Source organism: Lactuca virosa, chromosome 5 (genome assembly GCF_052849685.1).
Source record: "Lactuca virosa cultivar CGN04683 chromosome 5, Lactuca_virosa_CGN04683_v6, whole genome shotgun sequence".
Lineage (NCBI taxonomy): Eukaryota > Viridiplantae > Streptophyta > Magnoliopsida > Asterales > Asteraceae > Lactuca > Lactuca virosa.
Window position 1 is genome coordinate 333,991,450 of NC_136430.1, and position 21,969 is coordinate 334,013,418.

General features: G+C 39.4%; 2 protein-coding genes and 1 non-coding gene across 3 annotated transcripts; all 3 read right to left on the reverse strand.

The window, feature by feature from the left end:
- Nucleotides 1-4,181: 4,181 nt before the first annotated feature.
- LOC145113258 (uncharacterized) lies at nucleotides 4,182-8,168 on the reverse strand. The gene is made up of 4 exons (XM_079049370.1): nucleotides 8,097-8,168; nucleotides 6,670-7,048; nucleotides 5,633-5,700; nucleotides 4,182-4,330 (listed from the first exon to the last, which is right to left on the reverse strand). The coding sequence occupies exons 1-4, from the start codon at nucleotides 8,166-8,168 to the stop codon at nucleotides 4,250-4,252; spliced, it is 600 nt and encodes a 199-aa protein (XP_078905496.1). The 3' UTR covers nucleotides 4,182-4,249.
- Nucleotides 8,169-16,884: 8,716 nt separating this feature from the next.
- TRNAE-UUC (transfer RNA glutamic acid (anticodon UUC)) lies at nucleotides 16,885-16,956 on the reverse strand. The gene has a single exon. It is a non-coding gene; the product is annotated as a tRNA-Glu (tRNA).
- A 463-nt stretch (nucleotides 16,957-17,419) lies between these two features.
- Nucleotides 17,420-21,398, reverse strand: LOC145115653 (glucan endo-1,3-beta-D-glucosidase-like). Its single transcript, XM_079051996.1, has 6 exons — nucleotides 21,145-21,398; nucleotides 20,530-20,901; nucleotides 19,928-20,217; nucleotides 19,055-19,378; nucleotides 18,337-18,622; nucleotides 17,420-17,773 (listed from the first exon to the last, which is right to left on the reverse strand). The coding sequence occupies exons 1-6, from the start codon at nucleotides 21,224-21,226 to the stop codon at nucleotides 17,739-17,741; spliced, it is 1,389 nt and encodes a 462-aa protein (XP_078908122.1). The 5' UTR covers nucleotides 21,227-21,398; the 3' UTR covers nucleotides 17,420-17,738.
- Between the last annotated feature and the right edge of the window lie 571 nt (nucleotides 21,399-21,969).

Consider the following 21,969-nt stretch of genomic DNA (forward strand, 5'->3'; position numbering starts at 1 on the left):
TCGAGCTGCGGGTTACTGCTTCCAAATCCGCTTCGAGTGCTCACCATGCCGATCTATACACCAAGTCGGACATTCGTTCCGTAGTGACGAGAATTAAGATAGGAAAGATTTTATTTACGATCAACGTGTAAATCTCCCTAATACTCCGAAAAGTTACATGCCAGTTCTAATACCGTAATTAAACGTTTAGAAATCTGAACACATAAAATTTCCAGATTCGGTCGGCAACAGACCATAGATCCGATCAAACGATAGCATAAAGCATCACAAATCACTTAGCACATAAAAGCATGTTTAGGCATTTTCCCTAAATTAGCTATTGCTTGTGTCTATTTAGGTGTACTACCTAAAATATATTAAACACACTCCTCACAATCATTGCTTAGCATTCTAAGTTTAAGTCTAGAAATAAATCCTTATTCCTAGTTTGCTTAAACTAATGCTCTGATACCAACTGTGACATCCCCATTTTCACGGCCAGAAAAGACCGATTTTGTTTATGCTTTATAAAATTCAGAGTATCTCTTTTAATAAAAGTGTTGCGGAATTTGTTCCCAGAAAAACATGATAAATACGTTGTCAAAGCATTTCTGAAGAAATGTATTTTTATTCATTTTCAAATTCTTGGCATGTCATCGTCAATACAGAAACATAAGCATAAACAGAACTTACATTTATTTACACTAGTGATCTACATCTCTTTAATCTTACAGTGTAATGTAACTTCATATCGACACCTGTGATACAAACAAGCTTGAGTGGGTCAGGTTGGGAAACCTGGTGAGTACATAAGGTTTTCAACCCACAATAATATAATTGTTATGTTTAAACATCAAACAATCAACCCAATTACCCATCCTCATTATCTTCTTAATGATTTACCCTAAGAATCAGCTACTCATCGTTCATTCATTCCTAAGGATCATCCTAAGGAAACGACACGAAATCCATCGTTTCCAGGGTTTACTCAGCGGGCACTAAATCCATAGCTTCCAGGGCTATTTCGTTTATCAACAGTATCGTTTCCGAGAAATCCACTCGCAATACATGTCAATGGGTTTTTAGAGTACACCGGTGAACACATCGTTCACAACACCTACAGGTTGCGAGCCTGCTAGTGTTCCACTGGACTGTCTAGAATGGTCCGTGGTTGTCATCTATACTCTGCTAGATGACGGGGCCAGCATTTGGGTACAAGGCTTCTCACATCGTCCACCTCTCACCCTCACCTCATGGTCTATTTCACCTCTCACCTCATCATCCGACTCATATTTCATCTACCCATGTTTTGCCCAACATATTTTGTAGATATAAAATATATATACATTTTAAATCATTTAAAGCATGTATAAAAATCTTTCACCCAGCATAAACAGCAAGTATACAGACAATATGCACACATAGCACGTAATTTATATTATATACTTCATATCTATGTGTAAGATGAAAGGGACTATGCACTCACTTGAAAAGGTGGTGATTCCGAACTCAGACAACGCTTCGTTATCTCAAAACAATTTTTCCCTTGACAAAACTTAGTATCAATACCACTAGGGTTTAGTCTAACGTTAACCGCGACTAATTAATAGTCTGACTATTATTATTATTATATAAGTGTTAAACAACACTCTATATAACTCATAATAATAGCCCAAATAATTATTTTAAGGACCTAATAACATTACTATAATTGTTTAAAAGCTATATTAAAAATAGCGTAGGCGTAGCTCACTTACAACGGGTTTTATAGAAAACCGGGCTTTGCTTGGAGTAGCGTTTCTAAACCGAAAGACCCTTTTTCTCGGGACTCCGGGAGCCTCGGGGCTTCCTTCGGATGCTAGGGGCTTACCTAGGGTTAGGAGGGGTTAGAGGGGTAGTGAGAGAAAGTAGAGAGGGAAAGAGTTGTGAAAATGTGTGAAAAACTCAGAACCCTTCGCAGCCTTTTTATAGGCGTCTGGCTTCGGACTACGTTGCGCGTTCAGCAGCACTACGCTGGGCGTAGTTCGGATAGAGCTGCCAGGTGGCGAGACCTCGGTGGAGCGACGTGGCTTCTTCTCGGTCCGCACAAGGCCGAAGAACGCTGGGCGTACTCCATTTCGGACGTTGGGCGTAATGCGAGGAGTGACGTGTCCGAATCCGAAGCAATGCCCTGATCAGTGATGGACGGTCTAGATTGCGCCACGTCATCGAGTTTGCATCAGTTTCGTAATTTCCCCCTCCTACTTCTAAAAATCGTAACTTTCGCGTACGAGCTCCGTTTTCGATGTTCTTTATATCCACGCGTAGGCGGGAACGTACTCTACAACTTTCGTTTAGACTCAGTTGGCTAATTTTGACTTTATTTTAAAAGTTATATTATTAACAGGCCGGGACAGGATTGGTCCGTTAAAAATCCATAACTTCTTCATCCGATGTCCGTTTTCGTCCGTCTTTTTTTCGTTACACTACTATTAACGAGATCTTCGATTCTCGTTTAGGTTGTTTTGGCTAAAAACCGCTCGATCTTATATTCGAATTCCGGGCTGTACACTGCTACGCCGAAACTTTGAAAAATCATAACTTCCTCATACGAAGTCAGATTTAGGCGTTCTTTTTATGGACGCTCTCGGTTTAACGTATTCTACGTATTTCGTTTAGGTCGCTAAGGCTAAAAGTTTCTCTGTCGTAAATTCACTATTTACGCTTCCCGGTGCCGTGCCGGTTCCGTCGCGAAACTTCGACGGGTCATAACTTCTTCGTTATAACTCGGATTTCGGCTTTCTTTATATGTACGGAACCCTTGAGACATATTCTACAACTTGGTTAAGATTATTTATTCTAAATATTCTTTTGTCGAAAAGACGTTTTCGACCTCTATTATCTCTAGATTGACTAGCCCGGATTTACGGGCGTTACAGTATAAGAAAACATCCACAATAATATCAGAGTATAATCCCAAAGATCTAATGTGGGAAAAACATAGTGTGATGCGTTGCAATCGCCGGATCCTTTCCTTTGAAAACAAAGTACCTGAAACCAAAACTAAAAACCGTAAGCGCAAAGCTTAGTGAGTTCCCCAAATACCACATACCATACATATCAATATGCTGCCTAGCATATCTGGTTGCTAGCCTACCCTTCGGTCTTTTTCAACCGGATACTACCATACATAACTATGAGCCATACAAAACAATCATATATCATAATCAAATAAAATGCTATGTGCCAAAACGTAGTTTTCCATTATGCCACGGGCCGCCACGTGGTCTTTCTTGCGAAGCCGGGGGCCACCCCCTTCGGTCTTACAAACAAGTGTCATGAGCCACCTCCTGGTCTTCCATGCAAGCATCACAAAGACAACGAGCATACATATTGTTCTACTTGGCTAATCAGCATACAGTGTGCCAGGAGCCACCTCCTGGTATTTCATACATATTACCTAGGGCTAACCCCCGGGTCTTCCTACCATACATAATAGCATACAGTGTGCCAGTAGCCGCCTCCTGGTCTTTCATACATAATGCCTAGGGCTAACCCCCGGGTCTTCCTGCCATACATAAACTAAATGGGTCGACATTGGTGCGTTAGACTCATACAAACAGTGAAGAGACTCACCTCACACTGTTGAAGTCGCACGAATAAATCCCTGGCTGATGGCTGACAGATCCCCAAACTGTCAATCATCAAAACAACACCCAATTGATAATTGGGTTCTAATGAATAACCATAAGTCCATACTTGTGGTAAAAAGACCATTTTACCCCTAACTTAGCTTAGTCCAAAGCCAAGGCCCAACCTCAAACTCTGGAGGCCCAAAAGCCAAATAATAAATCAAGGCCCAACATATGGCCCAATTTTCCAAATTGGGCCCAAACCTCTACATGGTCTTACCCTAAGTCCCAACCATTTAGTCCAATCCAAATATTTGCCATTCCAATGATCTAATCTCTCATAATCCTCAAGGCCTTAGTTATGGCCCAATTTTTCAAATTGGGCTCAAACCCACATGGGCCTTACCCTAAAGCCCATCCGCATACTCTTAGTCCATATGATTGTTCTTGGATGGCCCATCAATAGCCTAATCACCAAAGCCTAATAGAAAGGCCCAATTCAAAGCCCAAGTGAAATTAGGGTTTTCACATAAAATGACTATTAGGGTTAAGTGTTTCTTACTTAATGTAACACCCAAAAATTCAAACCAATTTAAACTTAAAAAAAACATTTCGAACCATTAAAAATCATTACAACTTTGTTTTCAAAATGTATAATATCAGAGTTTTCCCAGAAACATAGACAAAACATGAGGAGCTGTACGATCACGCCTTCGCCTTGCCACGATCCCCTGATGTACCTGAAACAATAAACTGAAACTGTAAGCCCGAGATCTTAGTGAGTTCCCCCAAAATACCGATACACATACAGTCCATATAAACATATCATAACAAACTGAAAAACATGTAATGGGTCCCCAGCTTTACAGACTGGATTACCCCTGAGCCCACAGTACGAGTCTCCCTTTAGCCCGTAACTGGAATGCTCCCGAGCCCACAGTACGAGTCTCCCTTTAGCCCGTAACTGGAATGTTCCTAAGGTCTGTTGGCTACCGCACGGAGCAGTACAACCTCAACCCATCCCACATAACATATAACATACCACATAACCACTGAGCATGCAATAATCATATAACATCACAGGTAGTCCTAAAGGTCTACCTAAATGACATAACTACTAGCATGCAACACTAACTTATACTCAACATCTAACACTGCTAGAATAACATATCCAATGGGCCGGCCTTGGTGCCTTAGACCCCTTAGTATAGTGAGGATAACTCACCTTGCAACTGTCGTCTGAAACTAGAAGCTCAACTCCCGGATCACCAACACGAATTCCACCACCTATAGTTACCATAAAACCCTTTTTCATGAATCTCCAAATTACCATAATACCCTCAGAAGTCAACTGGTCAACTCTTGGTCAAAGTCAAAGTCCACAGTCAAAGTCAACAGTCCATGTTGACTCGACTCGTCGAGTGCAGTTCACCGACTCGTCGAGTCCTTCCTAAACTCGAGAAGTCGTGAAATCCTTGATTGGCTTGTCGAGTTCCCCTTTAACTCGCCAAGTTCATACGTGTCCAAGAATTGGGAGAAACCCTAGCCGACTCGCCGAGTCTTCAAACGAATCGCCGAGTTCAAGGCAATCTTCAACGGACTCGCCGAGTTTGTTCATCAACTCGACGAGTTCACGACCATCTTCATATGACTCGCCGAGTTGACTATGCAACTCGCCGAGTCCTTGCAGACCTTCATCCATGCAGACACTTTTTAAGCCATGCCAAGGTTCCAGATTACAGATCCAAGCTTCTAAGGCATGTTTAACACGTAAAGTTGCAAACTTTACACACATACAAGGCCCTAAAGGCTCTAAATGACCAATCTAAGCTTCTAATGGAGCTTTACACCATAGGAGAGTCTCATCCTTGCAAAAGCTGGAAACTTTTTGGACTTAGGACTCAAAAGAGGTTCAGATCTGAAGTTTCAACTTTAGATCTAGCTCTCATACCAACATCCCTTCATGAATAACTAAAGAAAGCCCTAGTTTTCACATATGAATGATTCTAGAAGAAAAAGAGGTTAAGGTAACAGTTGGTTACCTCCAAAACGTGCCCAAATGGAAGTAGACTCTGGATCCACACGGAAATCTTGATGCTAGCCTCTTGATCTACAAGTTTCCTTCACAAAAGTCACTCCGCAAAGCTCTAAAACACTCTCCAAGCTCTCACCCACAGCAATTGGGGTTTCTGGGTCTCAAGAGGGTGATAGAGGACAGTGGGAGGCGCTAATGGTCCAATATATATGATGCAAAAACCCTAAAAATTAGGGTTTCCACTGCCAGCTCCTACTCGTCGAGTCCCATGCCGACTCGACGAGTCACTCATTAATTGACGTGTCCTGGCCCGCTGCTACTCGACGAGTCATAGCGCCAACTCGTCGAGTAGACCTTCAACGTGAAGTCTAAAAGGAAAAAAAATATTAATAATACCTGACGGTTGGGATGTTACACTTAACCCATTAAGGACTTAACCTATTAATTTCAATATTGCGTTAAGTTAATTTCAAAGGATTAATAATTCATATTTTAAGTCTGATAAATAGCTTCAATGCGGGTCTCGTTAACTTCCAAATTAGGGTTTCATGACATTAGGGTTTTCTAAACCCTAATTAGGGTTTATAACTCATAAATTAGTTAATTAGTTAATTAATTAAATATATATGTTTTTATAAATCGGGCACCACCCTCTGCCACCTTGGGCAATGGTGGTCGGCGGCGGGGGCGGCAACCACCAATCTTATGGCGGGAGTTATTGGGTTTGGGTCTAAACGCACGCACACAAGCACACAGCCACCCCAAAGTGGCGGCTGGTGGCGGAAAACGGTGGCCTGAGGTGGCATTCACCACCTCATGGTGGTGATGGTGGGGTCTTTCATAGATTTTCCGGCCACGGGTTTGATCCTTCACCTTTATAATAATAAAACACGCACATTCTCACAAAGCACACACACAACCACCTTCCACGGTGGCTGGTGGCGGCAGAAGGACATAAACGACGGCAGAAGGAAGTAACATGGCGGTAACCACCATGGTTGGCGGCCATGGTGGTCTTCTTCCGTTTTCCAGCCGGCAACTCACCCACAAACCCGCTATGGCGATTGAAACACGCACACGAAACATACACAGCACCACCACTCTTGTGGTGGCGGGCGGAAGCCGAAGAGGGTATTGCCAACGCGTGACAGCCACCGGAGTGGCGGTGGCGAAGGACGTGAGAGATGACAGAAGGACGAGGAGGAGGAAAGGTCGCCATTACCGGAGAAGGTAGAGACAACAACGGCTCCGACGTTGACCTTGAATCCGGCTTCGTCGACAGCAAAACGGCAGCGGCGGTGCACAACTCTCGGTGGTTCACGATCTCGGCGGTGGAGGGAGCGGCGGCTGTAGATGAGAGGGTATAAGGGTGGCGGCGATTTACAACTAGGGTTAGGGTTTCTCTTGAGGCACATTTTTGAACCTGTTAGGGACATATCGGGTTTAATCCCGTCCCATGCCTCCAAACATCATACGAAACATAACACAACTGGTCCCTCCCACACTTAAATTTTTCAAAACAGATCCATAATTTACCATATAGCCCCTCCATGACAAATTCTTTTCAACCTAGGTACATAAATTACCATTTAGCCCTCCACATTCAAAAATCTTTTTATAATAAGTCCTAATAATTACCAAGCAGCCTCTGTCTTCAAAAATCCTTTCAAATTAAACCCATAATTTACATTTTAACCCCCAAACTCTCAATTATGACTTTTTAGCTCCCGAAATCAACGTCTTACTAAATTATCCCGCATTTAGGGCTACTATTCATTTATTAATTTTATTTATTTATTTATTTAATAGACGGGATGTTACAACTCTCCCCCACTTAAATTATATTTTGTCCTCGAAATCATTCTTTACCATTCCCGTCACGCCAAACCACTCAAGTGGCATGGCCACAATCCCAGGCACATCTTAGCCTTCGCAAGGTAACCGTAACCAATCCTCACAGGGTTTCAAAACCCGAAGATCATAAATTCCTTGCAACATGATTGCCTTTACTCAATCAGAAATCCAGTCTCGAGATGGTCTGACTCATTGACAGACTGCCCAGATAGAATCATTCTTGTTGAATCCCTGTAGAATACTTATACTTGACAGAAGGCTCAGATAATCCTTCAAGTAGAAGATTCATCCCTATAACGGTTGGACTCATACGAGAGCTACGCAACAGGGTCAAATCAATTACTCTGAGATTATTTAATCCGAACTGCAAGTGACTTAGCACTTTCGATCCACAGGCTACTTTACCTATATGAATCCCCAGATCACTACTACTGCCTGAAACATCACACTGCCTCCTATTTGCTTTCCAAAGGTAACTGAGAACTCCCTGGTCCCAACTTATCTACCGACTATCTGGAATACCGGATTCCTGCCCGGTTGCTGAGCCAAAGAACAACCTCACAGTCGCTCTACGCGACTTCCGAAAGAGAAATTCGGCTATCGAAATCTTCCCTAACCATATTGCCACTCATGGATCCATTATTCCTTTTGATCTTCCCGATCATGACAGTCTGACTACCTGTCGCCATTGAATCTAATACGAAAAGTGAATGCTACCGGAATCACTGTAGTCTTACATCACGTCTGGTCTCCAACGACCTACCGTTTTCCGAATCCAATCATACTGTGGCCTACTCACAATTGTGCGGCTGACCCGCCCCGGCCTAAATCATCTGAAGGAATCCGTGAGTGAATCACAAATCTGTCACACTCTCATTGTCGAATACGGACCGATGAATGCTACGGGCCACCCCGCAGTCTTACAACACTCCCATACTAACTGACCACTAGTGAATGCTACGGGCCAACCCCCACAGTTTTATACCACTATACTAACGGCTAACTAACGGATGATACGGGCCACCCATGCAGTCTTACAACGTTTCTACTCCATCTACTAACTAGTGAATGCTACGGGTCACACCGTAGTCTTACAACACTTCTACACTATCCACTAACTAGTGAATGCTACGGGCCACCCCGCAGTCTTACAACACTCCTATACTATCTACTGACTAATGCTTCGGGCCACCCCGCAGTCTTACCACATTCCCACGCTATTTGGCCGCCGGTGAATGCTACGACTATCCCGCAGTCTTACAACACCTTCCATGCTTTCAGGCTGCTGCGAATGCTACGGCTATCCCACAGCCTTACATCACTTCCCACGCTAACTCAACCGCTGACCAAAGTCTTACCGCTGATTACCAATTCGAACACACCTAAAGTCGAGCACCCACGCGGTCTAACATCCCATACTGAACTCATGCTCTGACTAGGATCCTCAACGTGGTTCCCCATAGTCTGTTACACATCAATCAGATGTGGCCCCGAAGTCGGGAAGTTTCCCGAACTTCCAATTCACATTATCCCCCATACAGGCAGCCACTTGGGCCACCTTTTCCTTTCTTGACGGGGATACGAGCTCATCCCCATTTCATGCTTGCTTCTGTCCTGGATACCTGAACGGTTCTCCCCCACTTCAATCCGACTAAGTCTCCACGACATACGAGAAATGGAAGGATTTTCGATGCTTCCTACCTTCCAATTATCGATCTGCTGACGACCGGTGCTTACTAATGCTAGCGATCCATTGCTAGTCAATCTCAACGATTACCCAACTCCTGGAATTCGGAAGAATACACTTGAGACCTTAACCAGTTCGATAATCCAAACCACCTCCCATGATACCATACCAATTCCTTGAGTTCTTATGCCGACGTCTAAGAACCATAACTCTTGTCATGCACTGACGAATCTCTACTCTAATTTCTATCCTTAAGGAATCATTGAACCCTAACCGACTTCAGTCCACATGAAGGTACAATTCCCTGGACACATCCAATGATCAAAAAGCTCACGCAACCGACACCACCATCTTCATGCTACCATTCCTTTCGTAGCAACGATAGTTCCTTGAACTCCAAAGTTCTTCCATAGGCAATTGTCGATCATTCCCGAACAGATGACAAAACCACTGAACCCTGACCTCCCTAAAGAACCACCCTACTAATTCCTGACCAAAGATCTTCCAAGCAATACTCCTGAACGGATCCCGACAAGGAGCCGGAACGATAACGGTACACGCGGAACCCACTCCGCAAGATACGTCCATCTATAGGTCCATCAAAGGACTTCTCGACATGCAAAATGGCATATGACAATCATTGATCACTCTGACAATAGCAGAGAACCAACCCGAGACCTAACTTAGTCAAACACAATAAGAAATTCCAAAGTGATAAAATTTCCCGACATCCACCTTATAGCAGAAAAAGATGACATACCCGCAACATCTAAGGGAATCCTGATCACCTTCTCCAGAGATACCTCGACCGCATTATCACCCAACTCACTACCAATCTCCTCCCACCAATCACGTGCCCGATCCTTCAACAGGCAGGAAGCATATCTGATCTTCGCCTCCTCGGGGCAGAAACTCGTCCTGAACACGTTAGCCATATATTCTAACCATCTCCTACTGACAATGGGGTCCCTCTCCCTATGGAACGCAGGAGCCCCACAAGCACGGAACTCCCGGAAAGTCAGTGTGCGAGCTCCAATGATAGCCATAACCTCCGCACGGAATGCGCCCAAGCGCTCATCTACTATCTCCGTAACACAACGAAAAATCTCCGATCAAATGAACTCCTGCAACTACTCGCTAATCTGCTCAGCACCTGCACCTGAACCAGAACCCGAACCTGAACCATTTCCCTGTGAGCTCATCTCCAAACTGAAAAGCGACAAACCAATAATCAGAACATACTCAAGAATCCACCTCTCATAAGCTTCTTAGATTCTCCAAGACTCTCACCGATTCAAGTATGGATCATGTGCTTTCAGTAGTATGGGCCTAATACTACCTTCCACACCTATCCATACTTTCCTCAACAATCCTCATGAATCCTCTAAGTCACTTCCTCAAACTGATGCACCCAGAGCTCACTAAACCGTACCACTAACCCACTGCAACATATCCTAGGCTTCCCTAGGTTCCCGAACCCACCCAGTCCTCAGCTGCTGAAGGATTCCCATTAATTTCAACTAGATGCCTCATGAATATAGCCACATGTAACAGATATCGGATAATCCTTCGAGTAAAAGACCCATCCCTAGAACGGTTGGACTCAGACAAGAGCTGCGCAATAGGGTCAAATCCATCACTCTGAAATTATCCAACCTGTGCCACATGTGACTTATCATATTCACTTAGAAGCTAGCATACATTGCTAAGAGTCCCACAAAGCACAAAGCAAGCAGCATTCAGATAATGGAAAACCTAACCAACATACTCTAATCATACCGTTCTATCCTCCTGTTAGGAGTCTATACTAGCATGCAATTCTAAGGCTCATACAATCAGGCATAACCTAAACAGGCCATCATATCACTGACTAATCAGTACTAGCATTCAGTTCAGTAAACACATATAGTAGGCATATAAGGCATCCTTCCTAGATCCTTAGCCCTAATCTAGTATGCGAATCACATAATCATGTCATATCACATAACAAACATGTATTGGTATTTTGGAAACCACTTACTTGAGCTCGGTTGATTGCACGCATCACACTCCTTGTTCTTTATTAAAACCCTTGATTTTAACTTTAGAAAAGAATTATTTTTCTTGTAAAAATCTCTCAAACCCTATATTTGAGTCCAGACACACCCGAGAGTGTGTCCGAACCCTCAAACCAGGGCTCTGATACCAACTTGTAACATCCCAAAATTCAAGACCAAAAATTCTATTTTAATTAAGTTATTATAAAACCAACAGTATAAGAAAACAACCATAATAACATCTCATGTCAAAATCCAAGTGTCAATAATCAAAAACATGTTATCCTAAAATAATATCAGAGTATAATCCCAAAGATCTCATGTGCGGAAAACATAGTGTGATGCGCTACGATCGCCGGCTCCTTTCCTTTGAAAAAAAAGTACCTGAAACCAAAACGGAAAACTGTAAGCACGAAGCTTAATGAGTTCCCCAAATACCACATACCATACATATCAAGATGCTGCCTAGCATATCTAGGTGCTGGCCTACCCTTCAATATCTTTCAACCGGATACTACCATAACTGTGAGCCATACAAAACAATCATATATCATAATCAAATAAAATACTATGTGCCAAAACATAGTCTTGCCATTATGCCACGGGCCGCCACGTGGTCTTTCTTGCGAAGCCGGGGGCCACCCCCTTCGGTCTTACAGACAAGTGCCAAGAGCCACCTCCTGGTCTTCCATGCAAGCATCACAAAGACAACCAACATACATACTGTTCTACTTGGCTAATCAGCATACAGTGTGCCAGGAGCCACCTCCTAGTCTTTCATACATATTGTCTAGGGCTAACCCCTGGGTCTTCCTACCATACATAATAGCATACAGTGTGCCAGAAGCCGCCTCCTGGTCTTTCATACATAATGCCTAGGGCTAACCCCCGGGTCTTCCTACCATACATAAACTAAATGGGCCGACATTGGTGCCTTAGACCCATACAAACAGTGAGGAGACTCACCTCGCACTACTGAAGTCCCACGAATAAATCCCTGGCTTTGACCAATGCATGTCTTTCTTTCATCTGGGCCAAAAATGGTGGAAATTGGGTCAAAACCCCATGTAAGGCTTCCAATACTCACTCAACTTCTAGATCCATAAGGTGTAATGCTCTTGGGACTCTGGGGAACCATAAAGTTGCTAACTTTATTCCATTCAACCACTCAAACCAAAACCAAGGACCAAAATAAGTTAAAGTAACCTAGATCTATAAGGAATAACCAACAAGATGAAAACTTGAGAACTTATAAAGAGTCCAGAAGATGCTCACAAGGATGGGGATGGATTGTTTGTTTGATCTATGCACCAAACTTACTCCTTCTTCATTCAAAATCACCAAAACTCGCAATATGAGTTCTAAAAACTTCAAGGAGGCTAGGGTTTCACTTTGGGAGGTTGGAGGCTGAATAAGATGACCTAAACTTTGATTTAGAGGCTTTAAATACGGAATAAACCCTAAAAATCGTGGGCTTAGGCTGCAACAACCACCACGTCATGGCAACCCTTCTGCCACGCCATGGTGCTCATCCGAAATACGTGTTTTATGAAAGTCATTCCATGTCGTGGTCACCCATGCCCCACGTCGTGACACAAGGTTTTTCTCTAAGAACCCCATTTTTGATCCCTTTAAGCCCTTAGCTGATCCAATCTGGAAAACGGGTGTTACATTGAGAACACGATCTTGAGCGTCTAAGATTGACATAGTTCCATGTATCACGTTCATATGGATATATTGAAGAATAAATGGATATTTAATCACTCACCCAAAGGATTATTTCATACCTACATGTTATGAGTGCAAAAGTGGTATTAAATGGCGTACACCTTGCTATATTAAGGAATATTTGAGTATATAGTTGTTATGACATGTGCAAGTGGGAAACTTTAAAAATATGCCTTGACCACAACGAGTTAGTGATATTTCTATAAACAACGATGTCGTTTTAGGTTACACTCAAGATATGATTTAAGCATGAGATGGTAAAAGGGAAATTATAGGGACTAGTTTGTTATCTCATCGTAAGATGATACATTAATTAGAAGCCAATAAAGTCAATGGTGTAAACTGAAGTTGTCTTTACTTTGAGTTATAAAATAATTACTAGATGATTATCCTACTTAGTTAGATATAATAGAGATCTAGTTAAGATAAGAGTATATAAGCATAACCCTAGCTGATCACACATGTGTGACCGACCATCATTCCCTCCCAAAAACACACCCCTCTCAACCTCTATCTTCCTCTCCTTCTCGATCCTGTTTTGTCTTCGACGTTCTTCCCTAGCTTTGTAAACACCTAAATTTTCAAACCAAATTTTTTTTGAATTTAAAACACATTTTTCTCAATTCAAACATCTCAAAAGTGTCATAATATCAAATCATCAAACACATATCCCAAAAACTGTATATATAACAAATCCAGGATCTTCTCAAACCATGACTCAAATCTCTGATGTGTGTACAATCAAGTCGGCGCCTTCCCGTGATCCTGAGAAGTACCCGAAACACATAACACATAACACGGTAAGCACGAAGCTTAGTGAGTTCCCCAAAAATACCACTCATATCTCATGGCTATACTTAGATAAGACCCTCTGGTCAATGTGTCTCAGTGGGACCCTCTGGTCCCACAACTCAGCTGGACCCTCCGGTCCCTCAACTCAACAACTCAATATAATACACAACATACATATCACAAGGACAAATAAGCAGGATATCTCAATACACAGTATATGCACATAAGACCCTCTGGTCATACATAGGTTACCACTCAAGGTAAGTATAGTGAGAAGACTCACCTCGTAAGAACTCGGATAATCTCGAACTCGAATCACCGGTCTAGCCTCCGCCTAACACAAGGATAATTATCCCTAATTAATAAAGGATCTCACTGAAGCTAAACTAACCCTTCTACAAACTCACAGAAGGGTAAAAAACCATTTTACCCCTCCATGGGCTTAATAGTCCACAAATTGACCAAACCCTAAAAGTCAACCAAAAGTCAACGGCAGGGAGTACGCTGCACGTACCAACTCTCTACGCTGGGCGTACTCGGCTGCCATGCAGGCATCGGGGATGCTCGACCCCTACGCTGCGCGTACTGGGATTACGCCAGCTTACGTCCCAGTTTCACTCTTCTCACTAATTTGGTCTTAATCAGTTAAGACCTTGGCTCATATCACACATTTGGACTCCCTAATAGCTCTTACTCCATAAAGTCAGTGACTTTAAGCCTTTGCATGGCTGGAATGGTCATAAACACACAAAACACTCACTCTCTTAACTCAAAAAGCTCATATCTCATGCATGGCTTGATTCTAACGACCAAGATTGGATTTTTATGACATTACACCACTCATTACACTCAAAGGGGTTGATTCACTGTCTCTGGAGCTTAATATCTCATAAAGTCTCCAACTTTTGGGACAAAACCCTAAAATACTCTATTATAAAGCACAAAACAAAAGGGTGAGAAAGCTTGAAGCTTTATACCTCTATGTGAAGCTCCCAACACAGATATGCTCAGATCCAAGGGCCTGGACTCTCACTCCTTCTTATCCAAAGCTTCTTCTTCACTTCAAGAACACAAAAAGACTCTCAAAAGCTCTCAAATGCACTCACAAGCTCACAAGCTCTAAGAATGGAGGTTTAGGGCACAAAAGGGTTTGTTGTCTGAGAATGGTGGCCAGGAATGAGGCCATCATATCCTTTATATAGGGGACTCACCCTAAATTAGGGTTTTCACTATGGGCCTAGTACGCCCAGCGTACCCTCTGGTATGCCCAACGTACTAGGTGGCTTCCGCGTCAAATGCACGCATATGAGTACGCTGAGCGTACACTTGCGTACGCCCCACGTACTCATTCATCACATTTTCTCACTAAAGGGCTAAAATGGACAAGTGCTCAAAAGATCAAGGTTAACAAGGTAATACCTGAACTTGGGATGTTACAAGCTTGCTAGGGTTTGTGATTAGGCCATCAAGTAGAGAAAGAAAGAATTCATTGTTGTTATGACACTGTTTTGGGGTGCTACTACAAGAGAGGAGTCCTACATTAGGCTCTAAAATTATCCACGAGAAAGCAACGAATTGATTCAACAAAGGAAGGGTATCATCCTATCTCTAGGGTTCTAGTTTGTTGCATTAAATCTATGAACTTATGATCCTTGTGGAATATGGTTTTGTATGTTTGCTTCCATTGCATATTTTATGATTCTAAAAATATAACCATATTCCAACAAAAGGGTGGAGGCATTTTTTTGTGAAAGACAAAATAGATACTTTTACATAAATGTGTGGTTCAACACTTCTTTATCCTCTCTAAACGATTCATAGATAAAATTGGTTTAATGGTTAAAAACTTAAAATGTGTTTTTTTAACTCGTCAAATGCTTCATAATTTAGATGAAGCCTATTAACTAAATAGTTAAAAGGTGAAACAAACAACCCTTAATTATTCACACTCTTAATAAAATATTTAATCAAAATATATTTTTTTAATAACTTCTAATTTGTTTTATTATTGTAATATTAAAATATATTTTTAGTGTAAACTTTTTTTTTATGTATGATTATAGTTAAAGAAAATATCTAAATTTTACACAAATATAATGCTAAGGACTAAAGGTTGGAGTCGACTTAAATAGTTAAAAAATAATAATTATAGATTTGTCATTAAAAAAATAGTTAAATAATATTTGGATTGTTTCAAGGATATTAATCAGATTAATTATATTTTAAGTTAATGTCATAAAAATAATTTAAAAGTTTTTTTTTTTTTTTAAAAATGATCAAAAGTCTTAAACGGATTATCCCAGACATTATAAAAGTACCTTTTATGATATATATATATATATATATATATATATATATATATATATATATATATATATATATATATATATATATATTAAACTGATTTTTGGATACTGTACAAAAATTTTGGATTTTAAACAAAAAAACTCTAAAATTTCAAGAACAATTTCAAAATCCGATGAATTACTTTGGAATTTCAAAAAATACTTTTTTTAATAAAATCTAACAAAAAGTTAAAAATTCATAGCAAATGAGAAGTGTATTATACAATATAAAGGTTTAAAGCTGGATATTTAAGTGAAAAACAATGATTGAAAAAGTTAAAGATTCATGAAAATTGTCATTTTTCAAAAAACTGGAAAAATAATTTTTTTTGTTGTTAAGCTTATTTATTAGTTTAACTAATACCCTTTGTTTCAATTTGAAATTTATAATTCAACATATTATTGTTTGAGGTTTAAAATAAGAATTTATTTATGTATGATTTTAAACATGATATGAGAAAGCTTAGTAAGTAGTCAAAACCACAAACTTCTTTGTATCAAGACTGGAATGAGTTGATCTTAAACATTTTCTTTTATTTTTTATAAACAATTGGTGCCCTGAGCATAATTACACAAACAATCTTAATTATTATTATTATTTTTGTTTTGTGTTGAAAAACGTTTTAAAATGTCATACTAATTATAAAATATAACATTCTGAATGAAGTTAATTAACAAGTAAGAAGTTAAAAATTTCGAATCTTTTAATCAAGCCATTTTGTAGGAAGAGAGTCTATAAATCCGGAATGATATCAGGATAAAACTTGAAATTTCTGGAAATTTAGGGAAATAAATAAATAATTTAAAGGAAAAAACTTTCCATTGCCGGGAATCGAACCCGGGTCTCCTGGGTGAAAGCCAGATATCCTAACCGCTGGACGACAATGGATTTGTGTTCAGTTAAAAAACAACAAAGTATAAACGATGTATAAACGATGTGCACAACAAATACTATGCACAACAAATAAAAAACAAATACTATGCAAATACTATGCACAACAAATAAAAAACAAATACTATGCAAATACTATGCACAACAAATAAAAAACAAATACTATGCAAATACTATGCACAACAAATAAAAAACAACAAAGTATAAACGATGTGCACGTTGACCAGTAGACGGGAACATCTAAACCGTTAGAAGGAAAAAGAATAAATCAAATTACTTTCCGAAAACATGGATTAAAAGCACATTTAAAATATGTTATGATTTATTATGATGTAAACTTTTTAAGTAAAAAAATAGAAAGATTCGCACTTACAAATAATTTTTTTGAATAACAGTCGAACTTATCAATCTATTGGTGGTACAAAATTGAAGATGGATGAAATAAAATACAGTTTCTACAAAATAATAAAACAAAGATTTTAATTAACACAACATAAAATCAACACAACATGGTTACATCATCTACAAAATGTTTATTTTTTAAACCATTACAGTATTGGACACGATTTCATCATCAATAATTGTGATGCAAAAAAAAAAAAAAAAAAAAAAGTTAAACTTAAAAGAAAGAATATTATTGCTGATGGCTATTAACTTAATTTTTTACTTATCCTTTCTTCAGGGACCCAGCAGCAAGCATTTTATTTGATGGCATTTAAGCTCATCAACTTTGTAATATACCTTAAATATCATGGATTTCTCAGAAACTACACAAAACTTCATATTCCACCAGGATAAATACAACTGTTGTAACCTGCAACAAATAATTTACAAGAATCATGAAAAAAGAGAAAGATAATATGGCCATGTGGAAATAACGTAAAGAATGTGCTTATCAAATAGACAATGCAATTGGGGCCCCACAAAACGAAGAAACAAAATAGTAGAGACATGAAAAGACATTTTCGGTAATGATATGATTGGAGTTGGACATTTGGACCCATAATATTTGATTTTTTTTTCTTTTTTTAATCATAAAAGAAAAGAACATCAGGATTTGCACAGTAAACAATATATGAACAAACTATGTAAATAAATGAAATTTAAACAAAAAAAAAAAATCCTACCACCTTGCTTTTTGTTCAAAATCGATGTTTATGGTAAACACGATTTTTAGTGATTAGTCATTATACTCGTTTTACCAGCTGTTTAAAAATTATATAAAATTCAATTCAATTCAATACACACTTTCATGGTTTTTCGCTTTAGCCATTGATCTACGATTCTATTGTCACAATAATCATAAAAAAAAAACAGCATTTCACTCTCTAAATCGATAAAAATGAACAAGTAATTAAAAGGAGGAAAGATACTTACTAGGGTTGTTGGATGTAAGTGTAGCAGTTTGAACAAAATCACAATTCCATGGGTTCCTACCAGACGTTTGATAAAGGAGGTTCATTGCATAAGCCGCATGGGATGCTATTGTGTTGGGCTCAAAACATACACCACCAGGTTGAATTGGACCACAATCAAACCCTTGACCACATACATAGTCAAGATTTGACTGCAATTCTGCATCCGATGCATCTGATTTGGGCACGCACCACCCTGCCGCCTGAACCGGCGATGGTGTTGCCGGAGTTGTGGGACTCGCCGGAGTCTGGATCAGATTACAACCACCACATGAAATATGTTATAATAGAAGGAAATAAATATAAGATGTTATATTAAATACACACATAAATGTATAATTTTGTTCTTCTGTGTAAAAAATGTTAGGGTTTAAGCTTTTCAACAACTTGATAAACGATTTCAAATTAGTAATGCAAAATGAAAAATAAAAGACAGTCAATTTATGTTGTTCACACGATCAGGCGAACACAAGAGAGATTTTTATTAGTACTTTAGGTTACGCAAATTCAAGGAATATAAACAGTAGGTCAATAAAAACAAACATAGAAAATTTGATGAAAAAATGGCCCATGACAAATTTGAAGGTGAACAAGTCTCCACAATTTAACATAAAGTGATATGTTAATATGGAAATGTTTTGAATTTTTTTTTTAAAGGCCGGGATTGATTAAGGTCTAACCTGACTACTTTTGGAAAGACCAACATCATAAGCCATGGAGAGATCGGGCTTATAAAGCCCGAATCCTCTTTCGGAACCCGGCCCAGGCTTCAAATCCTCATCATAAAGTGCAAAGATATATGTATCAATGGATTTTCCGGGCATCAATGGTGTTCCAATCTTTGATCTTAAGTGGTTGATCAAATTACCATTATAGGCTTTTGCGTTATCCACACTGGGCCCAATCTCATTCGGGTCACCTTTGTAAGCCCACCCTGTTTCTGCAACCACAATCTCAATGTCCTTGAACCCCATTGCATTTAATGCAGACCTCACAGCATCCACCTATATAATAATAACATTAACAAACTTTTACTAGATTAGATGTTTGATAATTTACGATTATTTAATATTTATTGCAATAAACAGAGTATAAATTTATGATATCATTTAAAATGGATACTTTAAGTCACTATTTGAACATTGAAAAGAATTTGTACTTTTAATTTGTAGTTTTTTTGTCAGCATCATCAAGGAATATTGATGAAAGCTACTCGATGCCAATTGCCATCAAACCTTCACGTTGCCAGTCACATGGAACTTTATTCTTGCAATAAGATGCTCACTTTATTATTATTATTATTTTATCAATCAGGAAATAACGAAATTATAACAATTATTAAATCTTATGTCATAATTAATTTTTCTGTAATGAGTCCTATATGTATTTCCTGCAAAAAAATATATAATTTGACAAATTACCAAAATGTCGACCTAGGAAGTGTAAATACAATTACTACTATTTACTATTTTATGGGTTTGATTTGTGTAATTATGTTATGTGTAGATACAATCAAGGGCAATTAGCTTAGCTAGGAAGTGTAAATTGATCACCTGGGCATCGAACATGTTCATGTACTTAATACCGTTGCCTGAGTCGACTCGGCCGGAATTGGGTTGAAAGAGAGAAAAAGCTAGGGTTTCGGGGCGCGGATCACTCTGGTAAGCGAAGAATGGATAAGGGTTGATCATGAAAGGCGACCCATTTGCACTGTGAAACTTCAACAGTGATCTCATGGTGTCGCTGAACCCTGAATTGAAAACCGCCGACGAAGGTGGATCTGAGGCGCCTAACACCGCCATGGAGTGCACCGTTGATACCTTGATTTTCCCACCCAATGATGCTGCATATTTCCATTTCATATAACATTCATTTATCAATTAAGAGAATTACTTTCTTGACTATTAAAATACAATTTAAAAGACAAAATAAAAAAATACATTATATGTCATTAATGTGTTTGTTAAGATTTTACAAATGTGTAAAGTTTAAAATATACCCAACAACCTAATCAAATAATCAATTTGCTCAATAATCCATAAGTATAAAAGTGCATAAGTTTGTGTATAAAATAGTAATAAAAAAATGATTTCTTTATAGTTTAAAAAAAAAAGTATGTTTTAAAAAGAGAGTTAGGTTAACTAGAAATGGAAACCTGCATTAAGGGCGTTTTGGACATTTTGCATGGCGGGCAGACAAAGGGGCACAAGGCTTTGGTCAACAGCGGTCATCACTTCATTCCCAACCGTGATGACAATGATCTTGCTATTTGGATATGCCAAAACGTTCGAGTTGACCCACTGAGTCGCGAAATTCGGATCCGAAGCCAATGCAGGAATATCTCCGTTCGCAGCTCCGATCACGATTCCGATTCCGGTATTAGCTAAAGCACGGATGATCGCAGGATCAGCACCGTACATCCTCACTTTACCTATCGACGTCGACTGGAGAAGCTTCGCTGTAGCTTCCGGCGCCGGAAGGTTGTCGGCGAGAAGCCCGTAGTTTACACCAATAAACGATTGTGAACCTACAAAAAGATTTTACCTTTAAACTTTTGATTTTTATTAGTAAAAGTGCTTTGCCTTTACGCAATCCAATTGAAACGAAAATTACGCCGATGGTAGATCGATCGATACCAAATTGGTTCCGAATTGCACTGATAGCTTGTATTTGAAAGGGCATACAGAATCAAATCCCAGATTCAAATGTGCAAGTATCGGAAAATTAGCAGTGATTAAGTAACTAGATAGAGTTAATGTGAATAACTTACTGGAAAAACTACAAAATTGCAGTAAAAAACTGCAAAGAATGAAGAACATGAGTGGCTGAACAGAACTCGCCGGCAGCGCCATGGATTTTCCTGTGTAACTATGTGTGTGTTGATAAGGAAAAGTGGTAGTGTGAAAAGATTTATTATTTGAAGGAGTACAAATTTGAAATTTAGAGGGGTGGGTCCTAGAGTGGTTGGATTTGTCCTCTCTTCCTCCGGTGGGAAGGTGGTGGCCGATGAAGAAGATGAAAAACATACGATTACCACGTACTGTTCATTAATGGGAAGATAAAAGGATCTTGGGTGTCTGTCGGTAAATGTGTCCTTTTTCATTTTAGAAAAGAGTAAATTACGGTTTTTTGTCTATATGATTTGACGCGTTTTTACTAATCACATAATTTTTTCATCGTCTCATTGTCAACCTAATTTTTTTTTCTTCCACATAAAGGGCATTAATTGTCTCTTTACAGGATGTGTAAACACCGCTATGTGTCCTCGTTCTATGGTCATTGAGAAACATCACCGACTTGGAGACATTATTTGAAAGAGGTGCGCTGTTAGGTGCATTTTATACATCTATTTTGCATGTTTATTTCCGTTTTTTTATTGTATTTTAGTTCTTAATCATTGCGTTTAGTTGATAATTGGGGCACTTGCGTGTTTTATCAGACTGTTTGGTATTTCATTATTTTTGGTTAATTTTGTAGATATTATGGAGCTTGGAGCATTGGAGTTATGGAGACGAGCACGAAGTATGGAGCTATGAGCATGGTGTTTGGATGGAGCATGGATCATGGAGAGAAGATGGTTCGGACGTGTCGCGAA